Source organism: Caretta caretta, chromosome 26 (assembly GCF_965140235.1).
Source record: "Caretta caretta isolate rCarCar2 chromosome 26, rCarCar1.hap1, whole genome shotgun sequence".
Lineage (NCBI taxonomy): Eukaryota > Metazoa > Chordata > Testudines > Cheloniidae > Caretta > Caretta caretta.
The window spans coordinates 16,082,825-16,097,563 of NC_134231.1; the positions used below are offsets into that span (position 1 = coordinate 16,082,825).

At 61.6% G+C, this 14,739-nt stretch overlaps 1 protein-coding gene across 7 annotated transcripts in view; it reads right to left on the reverse strand.

The window, feature by feature from the left end:
* Positions 1-619: 619 nt before the first annotated feature.
* The window catches only part of PSD4 (pleckstrin and Sec7 domain containing 4), a 39,494-nt gene continuing 25,374 nt past the window's right edge, over positions 620-14,739 (reverse strand). For all 7 annotated transcript variants that reach the window (XM_048829603.2, XM_048829602.2, XM_075123482.1 and 4 more), the window contains exons 5-16: positions 10,998-11,177; positions 10,643-10,723; positions 10,016-10,128; positions 9,191-9,249; positions 7,357-7,446; positions 6,521-6,564; positions 6,089-6,255; positions 5,403-5,473; positions 4,824-4,969; positions 4,026-4,170; positions 2,924-3,067; positions 620-1,319 (exon numbers count right to left, since the gene is read on the reverse strand). In XM_048829603.2, coding sequence (XP_048685560.2) covers positions 1,068-1,319; positions 2,924-3,067; positions 4,026-4,170; positions 4,824-4,969; positions 5,403-5,473; positions 6,089-6,255; positions 6,521-6,564; positions 7,357-7,446; positions 9,191-9,249; positions 10,016-10,128; positions 10,643-10,723; positions 10,998-11,177 — 1,492 coding nt within the window. In that variant the 3' untranslated portion in view covers positions 620-1,067. The remainder of the gene's footprint in view (positions 1,320-2,923; positions 3,068-4,025; positions 4,171-4,823; positions 4,970-5,402; positions 5,474-6,088; positions 6,256-6,520; positions 6,565-7,356; positions 7,447-9,190; positions 9,250-10,015; positions 10,129-10,642; positions 10,724-10,997; positions 11,178-14,739) is intronic.

Here is a 14,739-nt window from a genome sequence, read left to right on the forward strand (position 1 = left end):
GGTGGGGAGCCCAGGGCTGGGGTAGCAGAGCCTGTGGGTCAGGAGTGAGGGGCACCGGCAGAGCTGGGGGGCAGCTCATGGTGGGGTAGCCAGGGCCTTCTCCCCCTGGCTCCCAGCCCCTCCTGGCTGCAGCTGGTTCAGCCCAGATGCCCAGGAACCTCCGAATTCCCAGCGGGGCTCTTCAGTCCATTAGTAGCTGGCCCCACCCCCCTTCACACTGCCCCTGCCCCCGCAGCTCGGCTCCGCCCTGCTGATCACTGGAGGGCTCTCCAGCCGGGGAGGGGCCCAGGCACCCGGCTCCGGCCCAGTGGGGGCAGAGTGGGGCGAGGGTGGGGAGTCCGTATCCATCTGGCACACATCACCAGGGCATCGCAGCACCCATAGGCCCATCGCCCATCAGTGTGACGTGCTGCCCAGCCCTCGCTGCAGGACTGGGTCCATGGCAATGGAGCAGCGTGGGAGTTTGCCAAGGCAGGTCCATGGGCTGACCAAGCTCCTCCAGAGCGCTGGCTGTCCCCTCGCTCCTCCCCAGCCCCGCTGCCCTGCATTATGTGGGGCATGCTGCCCAAGGAGGGAACAGCCCCGTGTCCCCGCCCCTCCCCATGCAGCCTGGGCACGGTTCCATGGCTCGCTCTGGTTTATTGCTCTGGCGGCTGCCAGTCTCTGAGAACAGGAATCAGGAGACGGTGTGGGGGGTGCAGTGCCCTGGGGGGGGCCCCAGAGCCCAGCTCAGCCGGCGGAATGGACCGTCCTGCACCAGGCGCCCCCCAGTCCAGTCCAGGTCCATCGAGCAGCGCTGCCTCCTGGAGGGGACACATGGACAGAGCCCGGTGCCCTTCCCTTTCCAAGGGCAGGGTGGCTCAGAGTCCTGGGCTGGGACCCCCGGGGGTGCACCCACCCTTGGTGCCTTCATCACGCCCCCATTGTTGAGATGCTGGCGCCACCTGGGGGCTCCGTGCTGTTGGTGCCATCGTGTCCCTTGAGCCATGGGTTCAAGTCCGGGCGACAGCTCGTACCTTGTGCTGCGGCGAGTGCCCGGGGGGTGTCCCTGGGCGCCCTGGCGGGGGTCACAGCAGCTGCTTGTTGCGCTTGGGGATGATCTTCCGGACCGTCCTGCGCTCCGAGATGTTGCGTTTGACCTTCACGCCGGCAGGCGGCGGGTCCAGGTTGAGCGAGGGGCTGGAGTGCGACTTGATGAGGCCGAGCCCCTCGTCAGCCGAGTCGGAGCCCCCGAGCCGTGCCTCCCACTGCTCCAGCTCCTCGGAGCCCCCGCACAGCCGCGCCTCCAGCAGCTTCACGTAGGTCTCATAGCGGCGCTTCTGCAAGGGCGAGCGCAGCGTGAGCCCTGCCTGCAGCCAGCTCTGGGGGGCAACACGCCAGGCAGGGGAACAGCCACACAGCATGGCGGGGGTGGGGCACAGGTCCCCAGCCTGGGGTGCCCTGAGATCTTCCCTTTAGTGCTAGTCCCCTCCCCTGCAGCACAGTGCACCCTGCTGAGCCCCTACCTCACCCCCTTCCACCCAGCACCCCCTGCTGAGCCTGCCCCCCCGCAGCCCGGTGCCCCCTGCTAAGGCCCCATCCCACACCCTGCTGAACTCCTGCCCTTCCCCCAGCAGCACAGCGCCCCCTGCTGAGCCCCCACCCTGCCCCCTGAAGCCCAGTGCCCCCTGCTGAGCCCCCACTCTGCCCCCTGCTGAGCCGCCCACTCCAAACCCTGCAGCACAGCACTCCCCTGCTGAGCCCCCGCCCACTGCTCCCCGCAGCACAGCAGCCCGGTCGAGCCCCCTGGCTCTGAGCTGTCCCTACTGAGGACACTATAAGGTGGATAGAAAGCTGGCTAAATCATCGGGCTCAACGGGTAGTGATCAATGGCTCCATGTCTAGTTGGCAGCCGGTGTCAAGTGGAGTGTCCCAAGGGTCGGTCCTGGGGCCGGTTTTGTTCAGTATCTTCATAAATGATCTGGAGGATGGTGTGGATTGCACCCTCAGCAAGTTTGCAGATGACACTAAACTGGGAGGAGTGGTAGATACGCTGGAGGGGAGGGATAGGATACAGAGGGACCTAGACAAATTGGAGGATTGAGCCAAAAGAAATCTGATGAGGTTCAACAAGGACAAGTGCAGAGGCCTGCACTTAGGACGGAAGAATCCCATGCACCGCTACAGCCTAGGGACCGAATGGCTAGGCAGCAGTTCTGCAGAAAAGGACCTAGGGGTTATAGGGGAGGAGAAGCTGGATAGGAGTCAACAGTGGGCCCTTGTTGCCAAGAAGGCTAACGGCATTTTGGGCTGTATAAGTAGGGGCATTGCCAGCAGATCGAGGGACGTGATCGTTCCCCTCTATTCGACATTGGTGAGTCCTCAACTGGAGTACTGTGTCCAGTTTTGGGCCCCACACTACAAGAAGGATGTGGAAACATTGGAAAGAGTCCAGTGGAGGGCAACAAAAATGATTAGGGGACTGGAGCACATGACTTATGAGGAGAGGCTGAGGGAGCTGGGATTGTTTAGTCTGCGGAAGAGAAGGGTGAGGGGGGATTTGATAGCTGCTTTCAACTACCTGAGAGGGGGTTACAAAGAGGATGGCTCTAGACTGTTCTCAGTGGTACCAGATGACAGAACGAGGAGTAATGGTCTCAAGTTGCAGTGGGGAAGGTTTAGGTTGGATATTAGGAAAAACTTTTTCACTAGGAGGGTTGTGAAGTGCTGGAATGGGTTACCTAGGGAGGTGGTGGAATCTCCTTCCTTAGAGGTTTTTGAAGTCAGGCTTGACAAAGCCCTGGCTGGGATGATTTAGTTGGGGATTGATCCTGCGTTGAGCAGGGGGTTGGACTAGATGACCTCCTGAGGTCCCTTCCAACCCTGATATTCTGTGATTCTATGACACAGCGACCTCTGTGCCCGCCCCCAGGGCAGTGCCCACCTCATAGAGCAGATACTCCTTCTTGAGCCGATACTCCTCCAGGTCGCGACCCCGGCCCCGCTTGTCGGGCAGGTTCCGCTGGTGCTCACCCAGCTCGTCGGAGAACTTGTCCATCCACCCCTCGTGGGCCTGGTGCTGCTCCTCCTGCCGGGACACGGGCTCAGTCAAGGGGTCCCCCACACACGCCAGGAACCCTCCATGGGAACCACAGCCACTGAGGTGGAGGGGATGCCACGACAAGCAGCCAATCGATGGGGCACAGGGCCGCCATGGGCTGAGCCGGGAAGCTGATCAAGCCACCACCTATGGTGCTCTGATGGGCCCACAAATCCACGAAGGGGCAGAGCCCATGGGGGGTACTTGGGGGGGGGGGCACCAGGGGGCAAAACTGAGCCAAGGAAGATGCCCCTGTCAGTGAGCCCCTCAGGCTGGGGAGAAAACCACCAGAGGGCCTGGGGTCCCATGGCTGGGAGTCGCTGAGGGCCCTGGGGGTCCCATCACTGGGAGTGGTTGAGGGGCCTGGGGGTCCCGGTGCTGGGGAATCAGTGAGGGACCCTGGGGGTCCCATCATTGGGGGATCCTGTGGCTGGCAGTCGCTGAGGGCTCTGGGGGTCCTTTCACTGGGGAATCGCTGAGGGCCCTGGGGGTCCCATGGCTGGCAGACGCTGATGGGTCTGGGGGTCCCATCACTGGGGGGTCCCATGGCTGGGAGTCGCAGAGGGGCCCTGGGGGTCCCGTGGCTGGGGGGTCCCATGGCTGGCAGTCACTGAGGGCCCTGGGGGTCCTGTGGCTGGCGGGTCACGTGGCTGGCAGTTGCTGAGGGCTCTGGGGGTCCTTTCACTGGGGAATTGCTGACAGCCCTCGGGGTCCCATGGCTGTCAGTCGCTGATGGGTCTGGGGAGTCCCGTGGCAGGGAGTCGCTGAGGGCCCTGGGGGTCCCGTCACTGAGGGTTCCATGGCTGGCAGTTGCTGGGGGTCTGGGGGTCCCATGGCTGGGGGTCCTGTGGCTGGCAGTCGCGGAGGAGCCCTGGGGGTCCCGTCACTGGCAGTCACTCGGGCAGCCCTGCCCCATACCCACGGGTGTCGGCACCGGGGAGCTCACCAGGGAGCTGCGGCTCTGTGCTGTGGGCAGGATGGGCCGGATGAACTTGCGCTGGGAGCCCACAGCCGCCGGGAAGGGCGGAGACGAGAACATGGCGGCCACCAGGTTGATGCGGGAGATCCAGGAGCTCATCTCCTCGGCGCTTCTGGGGAGGAGAGAGGGAGAGACTGGGGTGTGGGTTCTGGGAGGAGGCCACGCCCTGGGCCTGAGCGGGAGCAGAGACTCTCAGGGGTGAAGGCTCCAACTGGCTGCCCCTGGCTGGGTCCCAGTCTGTGGTCAGCTCCCAGGGCAGATGCAGTGGGGGCTGTGGGTCGGGAGTGAGGGGCATGGGCAGAGCTCCCGCTAGGAAGGCAGAGCCATGCAACATGCAGTGCTCCCGGGGTGGCATGGGCAGCAGGCCCCAGGACAGGGGGGACTGAGGTAAAGGAGCAGGGAGAGTGTGCCTCAGAGTGTGGGGGAGCGGGGGCAGCATGTCCAGGACAGGGTGGGGGGCAGTGTGCCCTGGCCAGGGAAGAAGGACAGGGCGGGGGGGCATCATGCCCAGGGCGGGGCAGGGGGCAGCTTCCCCAGGGCAGGGGGATGGGGCTGCATGCCCAGGATGGGGGCAGTGTACTCAGGTGGGGAGGATAGTGTGCCCAGGTGGGGGGGGCAGTGTGCCCTGACCCAGGGGAGAAGGGCAGGACGGGGAGCATCGTGCCCAAGGCAGGGAAGAGGGCAGCATCCCCTGGTTGGGGGGATGAGCCCGGGATGGGGACAGTGTACCCAGGGCGGGAGATCCCATGCCTGGGGGGCACTCACAGCGCCTGGAAGAGGAAGATGCGCCAGTCGGCCGTCTGGAGGCGGAAGACATGTGGCCGCTTGTTGTACTTGGAGGCTCTCTCGGCTAGTGCATGGTGCACCCCGATCGGCTCCTCCATGCCTGGCACGTCAACCCGGGTCTCATCCTGTGAGGAAGGGGCACATGGAGCATGAGCCAAGAGGCGGGAGCAGACAGCCCTGCCCAGAGCCCTAGCCCCCGCCTGGCACAGCCCGTCTGCCCCCACTGCCTGCCCCTTGTGCCCCCATGCCAGGGACCTGCTCCCAGGGCGCTCCTGCTCCGTGGGTTGGGCCAGGGGTGCTGGGCCTGGCTGGTGTCTGCCGGGGGCTCCCACTGGCCATCAGGGAGACACAGATCTGAGCCACAAAGAGCCCCCAAAGCCACATTAGATATGGTATCCTCCAGGCACGGGATGGGGCTGGGGATTAGACCCTTAAGGGCTGCTCTCCCCATGCCTCCAGCCCCATGGCGCTGCCCACCCCCCTCCCTGCACCCCCAACCCCATGGCACTGCCCACCGCTCCCCACACCCCCAGCCCCAAAGCAGGACCCCAGCATTACCTTGAGGAAGTAGAGCACCATCCCCTTGAGCACCGTGTAGAAGGTTTTCCAGCCTCGCTTCCCCCAGGGTGCTGGAAGGGCAAAGGTCATGCAGGGTGAGACCCCAGCCCCTCCCGCCCCAGGGAGGGTGAGACCGCCACCCGCCCCAGCCCGTGATGGGTGTCACCCTCCAATGCTGGTTTCCCGGGGTGACAAGCGTCACATACACACGCGCACATGCTGGTTGCTGGGGCGACAGGCATCACCCCTCCCCCCTGCGCTGGTTGCCAGGTGATGGGTGTCACTGTCCCGCGCTGGTTGCTGGGGCGACAGGCATCACCCCTCCCCCCTGCGCTGGTTGCCAGGTGATGGGTGTCACTGTCCCGCGCTGGTTGCTGGGGCGACAGGCATCACCCCTCCCCCCTGCGCTGGTTGCCAGGTGATGGGTGTCACTGTCCCGCGCTGGTTGCTGGGGCGACAGGCATCACCCCTCCCCCCTGCGCTGGTTGCCAGGTGATGGGTGTCACTGTCCCGCGCTGGTTGCTGGGGCGACAGGCATCACCCCTCCCCCCTGCGCTGGTGGTGTCACTCCTGCCCCCATGCTGATTGCCAGGCAACGGATGTCACTCCCCCCCATCCTGGTTGCCAGGCAATGGGTGTCACTGCTCCGCCCCCTGCTGGTTGCCGGGGAGACGGATGACACTCACTCTTCTTGCCATCGGCTTCAGCGTGCACCTTGCGGGCGAGCTGCCCCTCCTTGTACGTGGTGGCCTTGGCGTCCTGGGTCAGCGTCAGGAAGGGGTTACTTTTCTTCCGGCTGGACGGGGTGCTGGGCGGCCGGGGTGTCAGGGCACTGACCAGCTCCTCCTCGTCCCTGCAGGGGGAGCCACAGTGCCCGGCATTACAGGCTGGGCTGGCAAGGTGCCCCCCCGGGGTCAGAAAGGAACAGGCCGGGGTTTGTGCCCCCCCCTCGCCTCCCCACGGTCAGAATGGAACAGGTTGTGGCTCCCCCCCATCAGCATGGAACATGCCATCGACCAGCGGGTGGAATGGGGGCTGGACCAGGCTGTACGGCTCCCGGGAGGGACCATTGCAGGCAGCGGGGGCAGTGGGAGGCTGGCGGGGCCCCGGGTACTCACATGGCCCACTCCAGCTTCTCGTTGCGGATGGAGTAATACAGGGCCTGCCAGGAGAGCAACAGGGCGTCAGAGCGGCCACGCCCCCCTGAGAGCCCCGCCCCCCTAGCAGCCACAGAGCCGGGGGTCCCTGCCTCCCTCTGGCGCTACCCTGGGCAGGGCTCTTCCTTCCGCAGCCAGGCTCTGCAGGGACAGCCCTCGCCAGGACTGCTGGGCACCCCCATCGGAGGGGGTGTCACCCTTGCTGCAATCACCGCGACCCCACGTCCGTTCCCTGGGCTGTCTCCCCAAGGGCATGGCAGGAATGGGCCTGGGCTCTGGGATTAGCCGGGTTCCTCCCCCACACAGGGCCACGCGGAGCCCTGTCACCCTCCCCACCCCATGCAGCACAGACACTGGGGGCAGGGTGCCAGGGATAGGTAGAGATAGCTAGAGGGGGTGTATGTGGATAGATAGATAAGATAGAGGGGGTCGATGGGGATAGCTAGATAGATTAGATAGAGGGGGTCGATGGGGATAGATAGCTAGAGGGGGTCGATGAGGATAGATAGCTGGATAGCTAGCTAGAGGGGATCGATGGGGATAGATAGATTAGATAGAGGGGGTCGATGGGGATAGATAGATAGATAGATAGAGGGAGTGTGTAGGGTAGATAGATACGGGGGTGGATGGACATATTTGTGGCAGGATGGACAGACAGACAGGTGACCAGATGGAGGGTGCAGTGGGTGGACACACAGCTGGGTAGGTATTGGGGCCCGCCAGGCCCTCAGCTGGCATGCAGGCCAGAAGCTCTTGACACCAGCAGCACCAGCTCGCCCGGCTGAGGGGTTCAGTACCTTGAGCTGATCTTTGGGGAAGTTCTGCCCGTCCCTCATACCATCAAGGTTGGTTACAAACTCGTGGCAGGTCATGCTGCGGCCGATGTTCTGCAGCCACAAGGGGGCGATGGTGCGACGCACACAGGGGTGGGAGACGCACACAGGGGTGGGAGAAACGTGGATCACAGTGAGAACAGGGCTGGGTTTGTGCCCGTGTGGCACTTCGTGCTGCCCAGCGCACATGGCTCCCACACATGTCCTCCCCACCCCAGGCCAGGGCCAGCACCAGGGCCAGGGGCACTGACCCCACACAGCCTGGATAATGGAGCCAAATGATCTTTCTAGCACTCAGAGCCTGCTGCTCCCAAAGCCCTGGAGGGGAGCTGCGCCGGGGCTATGACACACTGTTACATGGTGCTACATCCAGCCAGCAGAGGGCAGCTGTGCCATGTCTGGCCCCCTGTAGTGCTGGCCAGGGCCACAAACACAGGCTGACGGAGGAGGCGCCCATGGTTCCATCCTGCCGGCTGACAACTCAGCTGGGGGGTGGGCCCTGCGCCCCTCTCACTGCTAGCCTGCCAGTGACAACATGGCTATCCTAGTGACGGGCAGCCTCCCCTTAAATCACTCCTTGCCCCTAAGAATACAAAGCGAGGGGGGGTGGCAGGAAGGAGCAGAACCCAGGAGTCCGGGGGCCAGGTCTGTGCTGGAGCCTGCTTGGGCACATCCCTCCAAGCCCGTGTTTCTGCACACAGGCACTCCCCTGTTCACACACATGCTCGAGCTTGGGCAAACAACCTGTGTGGATTCACATGCGTGCATACCCAGGACCTTGTGCCCACACTCACACAGCATTTTGCCCTGGAGCTGCAGCATGGAGCCATGATGCATCTGGGCGGGGGTGCTGTTCTCAGGGGTGACCTTCCCCCTGCCCCAGGGTGAATCACGGGCACAGCTCCTCCTGGGTACGAGGCCTGGGGTCCCACACAGAACAGCTGCCGGGGCACAGCTGGGCACGGTCAGGCACCAGGGGTGACTCCCAGAGCAGCAGGAGAAGGGGAGTTTGCAGGACCAGTCGCTGCACTACCCAACCCCCCAGATCAGCCAAAGGCTAATGGGACCCTTGAGCAGTGCTGGGATTAGAGTGGGTGTCCCTGGGGCACCCACAGTGTGACCAGGGACAGCTAGGTGAGGGCCAAGGAGACCCACCCAGTAAAGTGAAATGCCAGCCAAAACCAGTGGGCAGCCCCAGCTCCAAGGATTTCCCTCCCGCGTGACACGGGCATACTCTAGCATGCACAAACCCATGAGCAACGGCTGGGCACACGAGTATGTGTGAGATCACGGAGCCTGTGTCCACGCATGTGCGCGCTAACTGGAGGCCTGTCCCGCCCCGGACTGAGCCTGCCGATTTGCTAACAAGCTTTTTAGCCTTGCTTTTTCATGCAATCGGTTCCCTTAGTGACTGGCGCTGGCGAAAAGGGCCAGATGGACGGACCATCACTTCCCCCCGCTGCTGAATCCCAGAACATGCACAGCCATCTGACCCCAGTCCTCACCCCGCCCTTCGAGGCGGAGCTCTGTCTCCATGGCCCAGGACCTTGTGAGCCCTCCCTGCTGGAGATGGGCTGAGCCCCCCATCTCATTGCACACTCGCACCAAAGCACTCACCGATGGGAACCACCGGGGAGAGGGCACGTCCTGCTACCAACCCCATTCCCCTTCTGTGCCCAACTGCACGAAACAGCCCAGCTCTGGACACCGCCTTGGCATGGCCAGTCGGGCCACACTCTGGGCTTGGTTGGTGAGATCCCCATTGAACCCCCCCACCCCTCCGTGCCCCTGGGCTTACCTGCCCATGCAGGTCCGTATTGAGCAGCATGACGGCGCAGGTCAAGGTGTGCACAGCATCTAGGGGCAGAGAGGGAGCGTGTTTGGCATGGAGCCGGCCTGGGGGTCCATGGCAGGAGAGATCTGCAGAGCCCACTGGGTGTGGACAGCAGGGGTCCCACACCCCTCCAGAGCACAGATCGCCCCACCCGGCACCTCTCCCAGGCAGGCACTGTGGCAACCTCCCGGCAAGCGATCCCAGCTCTCAGTGGCACAGCTCCTCCCCCGCCATCTACTGAGTGCTGGGGTGGAGGTAGGGCAGGGCAATCATGGGCATTTGTGTGGGGGCAGTGGGGAATCCCAAAACACCTTCATCCCGGGGCTCCGAAGAAAACCTGGGCATCCCAGCCAAACTCCAGCTCCATTCATCCCCACCACCCCTAACCCTAACCCTCACCCCTCCCTCACAGCTTCCTGTGAGCGGCACTCTTCACTTCCTGTCTTAAACTGGCCTGCAGCCTTGTGGTACCGTTAAACAGCTGCCTGGTTCCAGCCCATAGGTGGCAGGTGCTGTGAGCACTCTGAATGGCCCAGGAGCTGGGAGGGTTCATGGCTGCCAGGCGCTGGCCTGGGTGCATTGCCGCTCTTTAGAAGCATGGTGGTCCTGCCTCTCAAGCACCCTGTAGAGGAGGGATGGGAATCACTGCCTCCTAGTGGGGTGGGGAAACTGAGGCACAGAGCAGCAGCGGTCCCGTGGGGAGTGAGTGACAGTGTCAGGTCCAGCATACGTCAGACCCTAGGGTGCCTGTGAGCCGGGGCGGGGATGTGGGGGGCCCGGGGAGCTCACCTGCCGAGGGGAAGGCGTCGGGGTTGCTGAGGTGATAGCGCTTAGAGAAGTGTCTGAGGATCCGCTCCCGCTCCTGCGTCTCCCCAGTCAGCACGAAGGCCTTGAGGAAGGACCTGCCCAGCACACAGGAGACACCACCCGGGGAGACTTGCAGCTGGCACCTAGACTGGCTGGATCCTCTCCTCTCCCCACCCTGAGCATGCCGCTCGTCTGCTGCTCTGCAGCCCCAGGTATGTTTGTACAGCCCCTGGCCCCCTGTGGCCCCAGGCCCGTGCAACAGGGACTCTGTCTCCCCGGACCCAGAGATGTGTAGCCTGGGGGCTCTCTCTGCCTGGGGCTGATCAGCTGTTTGCTCCAATCCCCACCCCCCCTCCCCACATCTGCCCTATTTAGCTTGTCAGCTCTTTGGGGTGGGAACTGTCCAGTACGCTGTGTGTCCAGGGCCTGGCACCACGGGGCCCTCTCTGGCTGGCCTTAGGTCCGGTCATCAGCAGCATGGTCCGATGCTGAGATGAGGAATTAATAGCACTGCCCTGAGCGTCCCCTCCCTCTGCCCCCCTCCCTGCAGGCTTTCGTCCCACGCTGCTCCCCTGGGAAACGCTCTGGACGGGTCTGTGGTGCCCTTACCTGAGGGCCCGGTCCAGAGTCTGCCCGCTGAACTGGAAGAAGGCGAGGTACTCCTCCGCCACCTGCCGGCTGAACTCGTTGCTGGGAACCAACACATGCAGATCAGAGCAGTGCAGAGCTGAGCTCCGGGCTACTCCAGCCCCAGCCTCTCCCAGCAGGGGGCGCTGTGGGGGGGGGCGGGGCAGGGCACTGGCTGTGGGGGAAGCTCCCAGCTACTCCAGCCCCAGCCTTGGGCACTGTGGGGAGTGGGGCAGGGCACTGGCTGTGGGGGGAGCTCCTGGCTACTCCAGCCCTCCCAGTAGGGGGCACTCCAGAACACCATCCATCTTGCCCGAAACGTCACTTAAGTCCTTACTTCTTCCTGAGGTAGGAGGCCACCTGCGACCTCTTGAAGCCGTCCAGGTGGTAAAGCCTTGCTGCCAGCCGCTGAGCTGCCCCCTGGTCCCCAGAGGCCCCGTTGGCAAGGAGGGCCCCGTCGGGCTGCAACACTTCCGGGTCTCCTGGCTTCTCCCCTGCGTCCTCCTCCTTGGGAAACCTGAGGGGGCGGACGGCGGTGTCAACAGCAAGGGGAGGCCCCTCCCATCACTGCCCTCCCCATGGCTGAGTCTAGCCCTCTCCTGCAGCAGCCTGCTGGGAGGGGAGGCACTGGCTGCGAGGCCCAGCTCTGCCCCCCGGCTGGGCAGTGTAAGTGGCGCGTGGGGCCTTGTGATCTGCCCCTCTGTGCGCGGCGCTCAGACACGGGTCTGTGGATAAGTGAGGTTAAGAGTCCTACTACGGCGGCTGCTGCCTCTGAGCTCTCTTTGTTAGCTCATGGGGCCAAGGCCGCGGTTTGGAAGCTGGGTTCTCATCCTGCTTCCCCATTAGGGGTGAGCAAATCCTATATCAGCTCATGTGTGCATCAAAGAGCTGTCAGGGAGTAGGGCTGGGAGGAGCGCACACCTGCAGTCTGTGAAAGGAAGGCTGGTCAAGTGGTTAGCCTGAAACCTGGGTTCAATTCCCCATGTGACCTTACTTAGACCCAGATCCTCCATGTTAGGCTCCTAATTCCCCTTGGCAATCAGGAGCCTAAATATCTCTGAGGATCTGGGCCTCAGGCCCCACTAGGGTTGCCAACTTTCTAATTGCACAAAATCAAACACAAAACACAAAAAAGAGGCTTACAAGAAGTGGAAGATTGGACAAATGACCAGGGATGAGTATATAAATATTGCTCGGGCATGTAGGAATGAAATCAGGAAGGCTAAATCACACCTGGAGTTGCAGCTAGCGAGGGATGTTAAGAGTAACAAGAAGGGTTTCTTCAGGTATGTTAGCAACAAGAAGAAAGCCAAGGAAAGTGTGGGCCCCTTACTAAATGAGGGAGGCAACCTAGTGAGAGAGGATGTGGAAAAAGCTAATGTACTCAATGCTTTTTTTGCCTCTGTCTTCACGAACAAGGTCAGCTCCCAGACTACTGCACTGGGCAGCACAGCATGGGGAGGAGGTGACCAGCCCTCGGTGGAGAAAGAAGTGGTTCGGGACTATTTAGAAAAGCTGGACGTGCACAAGTCCATGGGGCCAGATGCGTTGCATCCAAGAGTGCTAAAGGAATTGGCGGCTGTGATTGCAGAGCCATTGGCCATTATCTTTGAAAACTCATGGCGATCCGGAGAAGTCCCGGAAGACTGGAAAAAGACTAATGTAGTGCCCATCTTTAAAAAAGGGAAGAAGGAGGATCCTGGGAACTACAGGCCAGTCAGCCTCACCTCAGTCCCTGGAAAAATCATGGAGCAGGTCCTCAAGGAATCAATTCTGAAGCACTTAGAGGAGAGGAAAGTGATCAGGAACAGTCAGCATGGATTCACTAAGGGAAAGTCATGCCTGACTAACCTAATTGCCTTCTATGACGAGATAACTGGCTCTGTGGATGAAGGGAAAGCAGTGGACGTGTTATTCCTCAACTTTAGCAAAGCTTTTTGACACGGTCTCCCATAGTATTCTTGCCAGCAAGTTAAAGAAGTATGGGCTGGATGGATGCACTACAAGGTGGGTAGAAAGTTGGCTAGATTGTCGGGCTGAACAGGTAGTGATCAATGGCTCCCTGTCTAGTTGGCAGCCGGTATCTAGCGGAGTGCCCCAAGGGTCGGTCTTGGGGCCGGTTTTGTTCAATATCTTCATTAATGATCTGGAGGATGGTGTGGATTGCACCCTCAGCAAGTTTGCGGATGACACTAAACTGGGAGGAGTGGTAGATACGCTGGAGGGTAGGGATAGGATACAGAGGGACCTAGACAAATTGGAGGATTGGGCCAAAAGAAATCTGATGAGGTTCAACAAGGACAAGTGCAGAGTCCTGCACTTAGGACGGAAGAATCCCATGCACCGCTACAGACTAGGGACCAAATGGCTCGGCAGCAGTTCTGCAGAGAAGGACCTAGTGGACGAGAAGCTGGATATGAGTCAGCAGTGTGCCCTTGTTGCCAAGAAGGCCAATGGCATTTTGGGATGTATAAGTAGGGGCATTGCTAGCAGATCGAGGGACGTGATCGTTCCCCTCTATTCGACGTTGGTGAGTCCTCATCTGGAGTACTGTGTCCAGTTCTGGGCCCCACACTACAAGAAGGATATGGATAAATTGGAGAGAGTCCAGCAAAGGGCAACAAAAATGATTAGGGGTCTGGAGCACATGACTTATGAGGAGAGGCTGAGGGAACTGGGATTGTTCAGTCTACAGAAGAGAAGAATGAGGGGGGATTGGATAGCTGCTTTTAACTACCTGAAAGGTGGATCCAAAGAGGATGGATCTAGACTATTCCCAGTGATAGCAGATGACAGGACAAGGAGTAATGGTCTCAAGTTGCAGTGGGGGAGATTTAGGTTGGATATTAGGAAAACCTTTTTCACTAGGAGGGTGGTGAAACACCTAGGGAGGTGGTGGAATCCCCTTAGAAGTTTTTAAGGTCAGGCTTGAGAAAGCCCTGGCTGGGATGATTTAGTTGGGATTGGTCCTGCTCTGGGCAGGGAGTTGGACTAGATGACCTCCTGAGGTCCTTTCCAGCCCTGATGGTCTGTGATTCTATGATTCTGTGAAACACCCCTGCCCCGAAGCCCTGCCTCCATCCCTCCTCCCTCCTTCAGTCGCTCTCCCTGACCCTCACTCACTTTCACCGGGCTGGGGCATGGGGGTTGGGGTGCGGGCTCTAGGATGGGGGTGCAGGCTTTGGGTGGGGCCAGAAATGAGGGGTTCAGGGTAAAGGTGATGGCTCTGGCTGGGGGTGCGGGCTCTGGGTGAGGCTGGGGAGGAGGGGTTTGGGGTGCAGGAGGGGACTCAAGGCCTGGGGCAGGGACAGTGGCGAATTAATGATTTTGCTGCCCCTAGACCCTGTAATAATTGGTGCCCCCCCGCCCCACCCCAGCTCACCTCCGCTCCGCCTCCACCCCTGAGCACGCCACCGGGTCCTGCTTCTCCCCGCTCCCTGCCAGGGCTTATGCGGGAAACAGGTTTGCGAAGGGGGGGAAGGCAGCGCACTCAGGAGCAAAGGTGGGGCCGGGGTGGGGATCTGGGGAAGGGGACCAATAGGGGCAGGGACGGGGTGGGGAATGGGGGCGGGGAAGGGGTGGAGTTGGGGTGGGGCCGGGGGCGCAAACCGGTGCCAGGGGAAGCAGCCTCTGGCTGCTCTTATAAATTTGCTGCCCCTGCAAATTTGCAAGCCTAGGCGTTAATAAGCCGCTGGGCAGGGGGTTCGGGTGTTGGGGGGTGTGGACTCCGGAGGCAGTTTGGGTGTGGGAGGGGACTCTGGGCTGGGCTGGGGGTTCGGGGTGCAGGTCCTGGCAGCACTTACCGCGGCTCCCAGAAAGCGGCCGCCAGGTCCCTGCAGTGCAGCCCTAGGCGCATGGGCAGCAGGGAGGCTCTGCTTGCTGCCCTTGTGCCTGCAGGCACCGCCCCTGCAGCCCTAGAGCCCTTTTTAAAATTTGGCGTCACATTAGCTAGCCTCCAGGCATCTGGTCCAGAAGCTGATTTAAATGATAGGTCACAGACCACAGTTAGTAGTTCTGCAATTTCACATCTGAGTTCCTTCCGAACTCTTGGGTGATACCATCTGGTCCTGGTGACTTAC